The sequence below is a fragment of the Camarhynchus parvulus genome, chromosome 12 (assembly GCF_901933205.1).
Source record: "Camarhynchus parvulus chromosome 12, STF_HiC, whole genome shotgun sequence".
NCBI classification, from domain to species: Eukaryota; Metazoa; Chordata; class Aves; order Passeriformes; family Thraupidae; genus Camarhynchus; species Camarhynchus parvulus.
Genome location: NC_044582.1, coordinates 18,957,424 through 18,968,114, shown reverse-complemented (window position 1 = coordinate 18,968,114; position 10,691 = coordinate 18,957,424). Strand labels below are relative to the sequence as shown.

Here is a 10,691-nt window from a genome sequence, read left to right as displayed (position 1 = left end):
CACCTCTGATTCACGCTGTCTGCCCGGCCTGCTCCTGCACCACTTCCTACACCACCTCTGGGCTCTCGGTTCAGGAAAACTGAATGTTCTCCCTATTCATTTTTTCACTGTATAAAATGTGGGGTTTGGCACAGGCTGAGGTAATCCTGGTCTCCCAGAGAGACAAGCTGGGAGAGAGGGGAGGGGGCAGAACTGTAGGTACTGTACAAGCATGTAATCTTCCCTCTTGCTTTACAGTTCCAGTTACTCAGATTTAGGGTGAGGGTATGGGTAAGGAGCAAGATTTTCTCCTATGTCAGACTGAGTGCTACACCCACAGAAAGACCAGGAACTAGGCTTAGAAAATATCTGAAAAGCAAAAATTGGAGAGTTGATGTTCTTACCTTGTAGGCACCAGCTCAGGCCCCGAGTTTGGGGTCTCGTTTCTTATGGCAATGGGGACAGAAGGATGGGTGTATATGGGAGGCAGGAGAGCCTCTGGCACAGGGATGTGGCCTCTGGTCAGCACTGAATACACTTCCAGCTGCTTTTCTCCATGCTGGAATCACAGCTGGGAGCTCTGCCCAGGGCAAGGTGGAAGCAAAGCGCAGAATGCACTGGGCAGCAGCCTGGAAGAGACAGGTAAAAGCTTTAACTAGCAAAATGTCCCTGAGATAGGAGCTGCTTCATTCCTCCTTGGATACTTATTCCTTCAAACCCCTCGCAGGTGAAGGGATCCTGCAGCCCACAGCCTTGTTATCCATGCCTGCTCCAGGCAACAGCCAAGGATTTTTATTCACTCCACCCCTGCCCTGTGCATCTGTGCCAGTGTTGAGGAGCAGTTGTTGGTAGAGCATTCCCTTAATAAATGGATTGCTCTGTTTGGGGTGGTACAGGGTGGCTCCTTCAGGGCCATCCACTCATCCCAGACATCCTTTGCACTGATGCCCTTGGCTCCATGCAGGAAATTTTCACAGGGCCAGGAAGAAACTTAGGAGCGGCCGTGATGGCACTGACATCAAAGGGCTGTGAGGAACCTGCCTTTCCATCTCTTCCCAACATTTACATTGAGCCGGTTTTGGAGGCCACTGTTTCCTTCTATCCCTCCCACTTCCTAATTTTAGGGAAAAAAAGGAACAAGCTCTGGTTGCCAACCACAAACACACACCTTTGGGAGAGAGGCTCCTGACGCAGCAGAGCAGGATGTCTGGAGCACATTCAGGAGGAGCCCATCAGCAGCATTTCCCTGTGGGTGACTCACCCTGCCCGGCCAGCCCTGCCTGTTTGAGGTTTTCCATAGCCCTAGTCCTGGCTTCTTCCAGACTTGGAGCAGCTGTAGGTTTGGGGGTGTCTCCAGGGTGAGTCTGGATTTCCATGCATTTTGGTTTAAATAGCTTAATTCTCTCATCAGCTCTAGATCTAAGTGGACACAATCCAGGTTGCTCTCCACAGAAGTCTGCTGTCTGTTGAGGTGACCTTTTGGCCCAGAATGAGATTCACTGGCAGCAAAAGTTCAAATTAAAGGCAATAAGTACATTTATCAGTAAAGGCAGTCAGTCACAGGGCCACATTGCAGAGGTCTACACCAAATTTAGCATCACATGGAGATGTTCTTGAAGATGTGGGGCAGTGTTCCCACCATTTTGGGGCTGGACATGGGGAGATACTCTGTGATTTGGGTCCTGCAGGTAGCTGTGCTACTGCAAAACCACAAGTTGCACCAGGGAAGGTTTAGAGTAGATGTTAGGGAAATTTTTTCACAGAAACGGGTTTAAAGCATTAGAACGTGCTGCCCAAGGAAGTGGAGGAGTCATCATCCCTGCAAGTGTCCCAAAAAAGCCCCGTGGAAGTGGCATTGAGGACATGGTTTAGTGGTGAAAATGGTGGCAGGGCTGGGCTGACCATTGACCTCATGATCTTAAATGTCTTTTCCAACCTTAACAATTCTATGATTCTACTTGATTATGACGGTTCTTTGGTTTGTGAATAATGAATGATCCTGTGATTAAATTGATGTGAAAACTCCCGTGGTGTGTAAATAGAGGCAAGCTGCAGTTTTTAGCTCCTTTTGGGGTTGCTAACACTGAGGGGATAGAATTTTCTTGGAATGTGATTGTACATGATGTTTGCACCCATCATTCATAAGGAAAAGTTTCTTACAGACTTAACAGATTGTGTTTCTATCTCTGCTGCGTAAAAACAGTGTTATGGACACAAGTGAAATGGAAATCATAACACAGCATCTCCAGTATTTTAAGAGTCATATTGGAACACATGGAACAGAGATGGAATTCCACTCTTCACTGCCTTCAGATTTGGTGTTCTGTGTATTTACTTAGCGCTAGAAAAGGAAAGTGAAAACAAACCCGTTGCCTCAATAAAGCCCAGGAACAGGCTTTGCTCCTGCCCCTTCCCTTGGGACCAGGCACCATTTCCAGGCAGTGGAAGGCCTCTGGGCAAGCAAGAGCTGCAAAGTCATTCCTGAGATGAGACAAGAAAGGGGAAAAAACGGGCTGAGAGTCAGGGTGAGAAGAGCCAGCTGAGGAGAACTAATGGGTGAGAAAGCCGAGAGACAGGTCTGAGGGATGATAGTGCTTCTGGAGGGAAGGGCTGCCTGGAAATGGGTCTGGCTGTTCCTGCTCCGTGGGGCTCCTGGGGAAGCACCTGCCTCGAGGCAATTTATTCATCTGTCAGCATGTTCTCACACAGACTCTGGATGCATCCCAGCACTGGGAGTTGGGCTGCGCACAGGGTGCTTTTCCCATCTCCTGGTTATTGTTGAATTTCAGGCTTTTTTCCCAAATTGTACTGGCTCAAACTGCTCCTGTTTCTCCCATGGAGACCTGAAAACAGGGAGAAGATTGGGCACTTCCACACCAGCAGTCAAGCTCTAAATCAGTCAGATTTTCTGGGGGGGGGGCGAGGTTTGTTATTTTGCTTTTTTTTTCCCTATGAACTTCTCCATGGAATTCCAGCTGCACTTCCTGAGTTACTCTGATTCGGTCCAGAGTTACTCTTTAATTTTTTTTCCTTAAACAATTTCAATTCCAAGTGTCCCCCTCACACACGTAACTGCAGCACAGCAGACAGGATTGGGCAGGCTGCTCCGATCCAAGTGTCTGGTGTGGCACCTCCTGTGTGCACGTCACAATTTCGGGGTGACTAAGCACATTGGCAGTGGCTTTCAGTGGCATCTCTAGAGCACTGCTCTATATTTGTCTTTCCTTCCTCTGTTTGTGGTGGTTTAAAAGAAATAAAGTGGCTCCAAGCTACATGCTGACAAGACCTGGCGATTCTGGATGGCAGGAGGGGTACGAGGCTCAGCGCAGCGAGTACTGGAAAGATATTTGTCACTGCAGATTCTGCTTGTCATATGCAGAGATGACATGCAGATCTCCCTCTGACAGATTGATAGTCATTCCGAGATGCATCCACCCACAAAAACCACAGACATGCTGCTTGACTCAAATCTTGACTTTAACCACAACTTTGTGATGCAAAACTGGTGGAGTTTTTGGTACTTTTTGTTAAAAATGAAATCTTTATAGGGGTTTTCCAGCATCCTTGCTAGTTACTAAAAACAAACCAACATCAGCCTACTGGATGGGACAGCTCAGTTTACTCGTGGGTGGTTTTGACATTCAGCTCATTAACATGTTTAGTCTGAAAGAATGTTGGAAAGGTAGTAAATAAAAAATTGGATGGAGAAATACAGCATCTCTCCAGAAGTTACTCCTTATGTCGCAGTGACAATGCCAGTTTCACTTAGAAGGAATATTTGTCCTGATTTTACTCCAAATACCCACAGCTTGTCCTGAGTGAGTCAAAGCCTGGCCAGTGTGTTTGTAGAAGTAAATGCACCGTGCTGGGTGTAAAGGTTACACTCTGTGCTGGCCGGGGCCAGGAAGTTCACACCTTGGCACGGAACTTCCAGTGCGGCGTGGGAGAACCTGGGCACGCTGGCCCACAGCCAGGGAGTCTCCCAGGGAAACAGGGAGCCTCCCCAGTGTGTCAGCACGGGCTTTGTGTCCCCAGGTGGGGAAAGCACTTGACATGGAACCGGCTTTGGCTGTTCTGGCACAGGGTGGCTCCACAGGCACCCCCGGCACCTCATGTGCACTCCTGCCACAAGCTCTGGGATGGCCCCCATGGAGCAGGGATGTTGGACCAGGTGATGCCTTCCTACCTGTCCCATTCTGGGACTGGATGTGTGCCTGGAATTGCAGCCAGGGGGTCTGCAGAGCACAGAGAACACACATGGCAGTGTCTTCAGCTGCTTATGTTGGAAACGGGAAAGGGAAAGTACTCCAAATAAGTTTCTCTTGTTCGGAAACACAATGGGCAATTTAAAACCCCTATTAGGCATGTGTGTAGGAGCATTCCCATCCGGGGAGACCAGGGGGATTGCTATGGAGCTGTATTATGACTTCCCTGATATCAATCAAGCCCCCATTATGTAACGAGGTCTCCATCACGCGCGCCCCAGCGCGAGGCCCCGCCGCGAGCACCGAGGCTGCAATCCTGGCTCCTTTGTCCTGCCCTCTGCCAATTTGCTGCAAAATTGAGGATGAGGCTTGAATTTGCCATTGTGGCGGTGCTGGGGCCGTGGCTGTGCTTTCAGAGGAGTTATTTGCATTGCCTTGATTAGCATGTCACCTGCTTCATTAGTGGAGAAAAGGCTCCTCCACACACTCAGCCAAGTCATGCAAATTGAGGAATGCACGGAGATCCTTCCCCTCTAGGACTTTCCATTATTAGCAAAATTGGTAGATTCGGTTTGTTCCTTCCTCTTCAGAAGGTCACTTTTGATTTCCATTTCCAAATGGAAGGTCTTATTTAAGAGACAAAGTAATTGTGGTCGCAAACTTTTAACATCCAGCAGTCCTGCTTAATGAAACCTGATGCCAGAGGAAAACCCAGGTGTGTGCAGGGCAGGTGGAACCTCCCTGGTTTCAATCTAATCCTTAAACCAACAGCCATCTCTCTGTCACCCAATCATTAATTTTACTAGATGTCAGCGATGTGTTTTTAGAGCCAAAAAGCTCCCTCCTGTGCAGGACCTAAACTTACCTTACAGATGCCTTTCTCAGGTTTTGGAGGATTTTTTTCACTTGAGAGTCCAATAATTGAGAATAAAGCTGTTTGTGATGTCAGAGATACTCAGCTTTTGTGGAAAAGGGTACCCCAAATGGGGAAATGAAACAGATCCCTCACACAGCTTTTCTCTGAGATCAGGAAGTTGCTATGGGGCACCAGATCTCAGTCCAGAATGGGAAAGTCCTAACACAGATTTGACCTCAGAAGCTACAGGGACAGAACCACCACCAGCCCCAGCAGGGTTTTCACCATTCCCTGTCTCTGCTGGCACAGCCATCATGGACAGAGGAGTTCAGCCAGAAAGAAAAAATTTAAAAAAGCTTAGAAAACCCAAGAATGAAAAAAGAAAAAAGGAAAAATGTGATGGTCGTGCATGAAATGTCACTGCAGAAATGAATCTGCAGACAGGAATGACCTGTTCGTGGGCTGAGCGGAGGAACAGAGTCACTTTCCTCTGCTGACCAGATGACACAGCCTCTGCTCAGGCTGGGGACACAGTGTGACCTCCTGAGCCATCTGTGCCACCCCTGGAACCACCCACCTGCCCTGCATCCCCACTGCCGGGGTGGTGGCTGTGCTCTGCTTCTCTTGCTGCAGCTGCACCCGAGGGAGATTAACCTCCCTTTTTGCATCTCCCCGCAGCTCCTGGGAAGGCAGAGCCGCGGTGAGAGGCCCGGGTTCCACCCTGCTGCTTTCACACGGATCACAGAGCAGAGCAGGGCTGTGCCAGTGCCCAGGCACTCGCTGCTTCTGCCTTTTTAAGGTAAAGATGAAGCAACAGCGCCCATCCTCAGGGGTGCCCTCTCAGGCTGTGCTCAGCCGCCTCCCTCTCACCTGACTGGCAGAGGCTCCGGGAAGCCTGACAAATTCGTGTGTCTGCTTATCCCTGGATGGCAGGAGGGGAAGGAGTGAGTCAGGTACGTGTCTCTGCTGCTCAGGGAAAACGAAATCCTGCTCCTCCACCGCGCCACGCCGGCGGCAGCTGCAGCGCCGCACTCCCTCTGCACACACCTTGCTGCAGAGGGGAAGACAGATTTGCCAGGAGATATATATGGAAATACATGTGATTAAGGAGTCACAATCTCACCGATAAATCTGGCTGGGAGACTGCTGGTCAGGCTGCCCTCCTTCCTCCCTCCCCTCGGGTGCCCTCCTGCTGAGCTTTCCTGATGACCTGAGCTAGGGGCACGCACCCACCTCAGACAGTTGTGTGCACTTACCAGATTAAAGATGATTAATTGTACCAGGTAGTTCCTGCTACATCTTAATCAAATACACACAATCAGCAACGCTCCTGTGCACACGATACTTGGAGCTGGAGGGGTTTTTAACTCTCACATGCTCCAATGACAGCCACAAACCTAAACTATCAGTGGGGACAGTGTGAAGTATCCCAACCCGGAGTGACCGCAGGTGAAGTTCCCTGGGTGCCAGTGCCTCTCACTGCTGGGACATGCTCTGGTTTTAAAAAAAAGCAACCTCTGGCCCTGTGGGCACTGGGAAAAGCCCCATCCTTACCTGCCAGGCCCCTGTGAAACCACATCCCAGGACACCTGTGTGTGACAGAACTGCCACACACCACCTTGGAGGGAACACAAACCACCAGCAGCCTCTGACCATAGAGTATTTTGCATCATTTATTTAAATACCTATATTTATGCATTTACAAATTTTCATAGCTCTTTCTGTAGCTTTTTTTCTTTTTTTTTCTTTTGTAGACAGTATTGCAGAGAAGTCAGCTTCTGTAAAATGAGGTCCATGTATAAAACTATGCAGCGGATTGGAGGAAAAAAACCAGCCAAACAACAACCCAACAAGTTTCCTTTCACACTCTGGAGAATCAGAAACCAAAGAAAGTGACCAAATAAAAGGGAGAGGAAGGGGTGGGACAGAGCAGCCTCAAACCAGTGGCTCTCACACAAGCATTACACACATCAGTGCTCAGCTACAGGACACGTTTCAGTCGGTGCAGTGCCTGTTTGCTAAAGCTTTAGCAGGCACATAGGTCTCTAATGAAAAAATAGAAGGAGAGGATCCTACACACTGAGAATGCAAAGCCTGGACAGCCTCAGCTCAGTCCTGGGAGACTGCACCGACTCACCAGTAGTGCATCCTCATTCCAAACTTCATTTTGCATAAAAAGTTCCCTTTAAGAAATCTTAGCATTTAAAAAACCCGATGTCTGAGCTCTTCTAGCTTCAGTACTCTAAAGAAATCTCTTGAAAAATACCTCCTGCTTTCCTCACTCGGAAGCTTCAAAATAATGTTTTGCTTTAATCGATACCAATCGAACAGCTCACGGAGTCCCAGCATCATCCCTGGGAGGAAGAGGCAACAAATATGGCATTGCAAGATATTTACACACATGGTACAAAAATGTCCAAGGGTATGAAAAAATCACCAGTTACACAATTTTGCAGCAGCCTCATTTACACCTGTAATTTTATACCATTTATTACATTGTACTAACACACCAGATCCAAAGATGTGCACTCCCTTAGGACATTCAGGAGTTCCAAATATATTGTGATTGCATAATTCATATTGCACAATTGTATAAAAACATAAATACTAGCTATTCTATTCTTTTTTTTTTAAATACAAAATACATGTCACATAGTCAAATAATCTTTTCAAGTGCAATTCAGGTGCTCTCTTAAGTCCTTCCAAGGAAAAGGCAATTTTGATAGTTTTGGCACAAAGTTTAACCTCTGTCCCGTGCCAACAGTTCTAATCACAATCCACGCGCCCCCAGCTTGATAAGAGTAGCAGTCATATACATCTAAGTATAAAACCAGGGTATTTACAGGATGCACAGAAGGTTCAGGGAGCAGCCTCTGGGCCGGGGGTGTTCGGGGTGACCCTCCCAGCTCAGGCTGGTTGCTGCTGCAGGTTCACATTCATGGGCGGGGGGTGTCCAAGGAGACCGATGCGCTGCTTCTGCTTCCTCTGCTCTGTCATCTGGAAAATTAACAAGTTTGCTCATTAGGCCCCGGCGCTTCCTGTGCGTCAGCTCGCCCGAGGGCCTGTTGTGCTTGGCGTTTGCTGCAGAGCCCTGGCTACAGCCAGCGCCTGCTCCCTGGGGCAGGGCTGACTCCAGCCCCAGCATGGCCACGGGTGTCTGTGTGCCCGGACACTGCTGTGCCAGGGACAGCCCCGGCAGAGCCCGGACACTGCTGTGCCAGGGACAGCCCGGCAGAGCCCGGCAGACAGCAGGAATTGGAGCGGGGAGCAGCCTGCAGAAACCTCCCCTGTCAGGAATTCTCTGTAACCCGTCCAGCAGAGGGGGCGGAAAAAGGGGCGAGCCCTGCAGTCAGGCTGGGAATACCCTTGCCTTTGCTGGAAAACACTGAGCACTCCCTGCTCTCATCCAGCCCTCCCCATCTGCCAAGGCAGGGCTTAACCCCCTCACTGCCACACAGCCCAAACTTCATTATTCAATGAGTGGGAAGCAGATGGGGAACGCCGTTCTCCCGATCAGTGAACCATGAAGGGGAAATGGATCACTGGTATTGCTGATATTGAGAAATGGCCACAATCCAATCGCTCCACTCTGCTTCTTTAAAACTTCAGGAGGTTTCTCACAAGTTACATAAGCCATGTAAGGAATGACTCTGGCTGGGCAGGGTCTCAGGTGTGAACAGCTGGATCCCACGGCTGGATCCCACAGCTCCTGCCATGCTGTGGCTGCAGAGGAGCCACAACATGGGATAGCTCACAGGGAATGCCAGGACAGTCTCATCCCTGCCCCACCAAGGGCACCTGGGCTCCCCCCAGAGCCCCCACACCCTCAGGGTCAGCACACCACAGCACATGATCCACCCTCCCATCCTGCTCCTGCTGCTCCTTCCAGCTACAGCCACCATTTAACTTCTCCAGTTCTTGCTGTTTAGTGACAAATGCCAGCCAGTGTCACTGCTTGTGGCAGCAACCCCAGCAGAAGGAGGTGGTTCATACATGTTTGGTTCATTTTGTAACACATTTGGGATGACAGAATTGGTAAAGCTGGAAAAGACCTCCAAGATCAAATCCAACAGTCAAACCAGCTCCACCACCATGGTCACCAGTAAACCACCTGAGTGGGTCTGTTTAAAACCCCAGTTTTAGAGCTGACAGAGCTTCCCAGCTGGGGCAGGGTATCCTAGTGGCTGGCCAATGGCCGACCTGGAGCTCTGTGGGGAATGGGATTGCTCCAAAGGGGCACTGCTGGACAGCCTCTGCAAGGCTCCTCTGCTGCACACCCCACACCTCACCATGTGCCCAGGGCACTCCCTTAACCACCAGGAAAAGGGCTGAAACACCATCATTCCTCTTGAAACCATAATTAACCTTGACCTCAGCCCAGCACCTTGCTCACTGCCTGGCCCAAGGGGAGGCAGAGCTGCTGTTTTCCCTTTCCCCAGGGCTGGCTGCAGCCTCCCGAGGCCAGGGCACACCTCCTGGAATTCTCTCCACAAAAAGCTTCTAACACTTCACAGGGAATGGGAGCAGGAGGAGAGGGGTCTTCCCAGAGCTCCCTGAGCACACACACAACCCACTCCCTGCTGAACCCGAATGTTAAACTGCTGCTATGATAACCCACAAGTTCAGGAAATGCAGAGAGGCCACAAGGACTTGGCTTAAAAATGCCTCTTTACATTAATTATCTTCACTGAGCAAACTGAGAGCACAATTTCACACTGCCAATAAACTGATTCAGAGGACACATGGAATAAAAAGGAAAGAAAGAGGAATAAAGAAAAGGGACTGTAGGAGATATTTTTCAGGCTGGGTAGAAAAGCAATTGTGCACCCTGGTGCAGGTGTTTGTAGTAGATGTGGCTTTAAAAAAAGGGAAGAATAAAGCACCCAACCATAAATAAGAGGGAGAAATGCAATTTTGGTGTCAATGCAGAACATTATTAATCCTGCACTACACTTAATGCTGTGTGGAGGGCACAGGGCTGCAGGAGGGAACAACTTACTGCCATCACATTTACTGGAGAGTGAATCTCCTGCAAAAGCTTTCCAGTGACAGCACACCTGGGCTAACAGGCCATAAAAGCCAGGCCCAGCAAATCCCCAGGGAGCTGCCAGGCCCTGGAATTGTGCTGACAGGACCCAAACACTGCCCAGGGGACCTGGGGTTCAGCTGAGCCAGGCTGGGCTCCCTGATAACGCCCAGGCCTGCCAGAGGCAGCCTGGCTCCAAAGGTTGTGGTGAGCTGGAGTCACCTCCAGGAACAGGGCACCAGATGGGGCAGGAGCAGGATCCCCAGGGCACACAGCACCTGCCTGTACCCTGCCACCCTGAGCCACACCTGGAGCCCAGGGGGGCTGTCCCCAGCCAGGCCCGGCCCCAGGAGCGATGCTGGAACTCTGGGAAGGATTTCTGGGTGATTACATCTAATTCCCTGCTGCTGCAGACAATTATGATGTAATCTTTTCACACAGAATTAAAGTGATCAGGATTTTAATGGCTCTTGGTGCACTTTGGGGAAGCAGGCGGGCTGGAACTCGGCTTCTAATAATTAGAGTCTCCAGAAACCTAACAAGCTTGAAGAGCAAATGAATGAGAGGTTTTCCCTTTATTTAATTACAAGAAAATAAATACAAATAAGAATTCTCTGAGTTAGTT

General features: G+C 49.6%; 1 protein-coding gene across 5 annotated transcripts in view; it reads right to left on the bottom strand.

Moving 5' to 3' along the window:
- Positions 1 to 6,695: 6,695 nt before the first annotated feature.
- Positions 6,696 to 10,691, bottom strand: part of ITPR1 (inositol 1,4,5-trisphosphate receptor type 1) — a 158,471-nt gene continuing 154,475 nt past the window's right edge. For all 5 annotated transcript variants that reach the window (XM_030956611.1, XM_030956612.1, XM_030956614.1 and 2 more), the window contains one exon: positions 6,696 to 8,037. In XM_030956611.1, the coding sequence (XP_030812471.1) occupies positions 7,948 to 8,037 (90 nt within the window). In that variant the 3' untranslated portion in view covers positions 6,696 to 7,947. The remainder of the gene's footprint in view (positions 8,038 to 10,691) is intronic.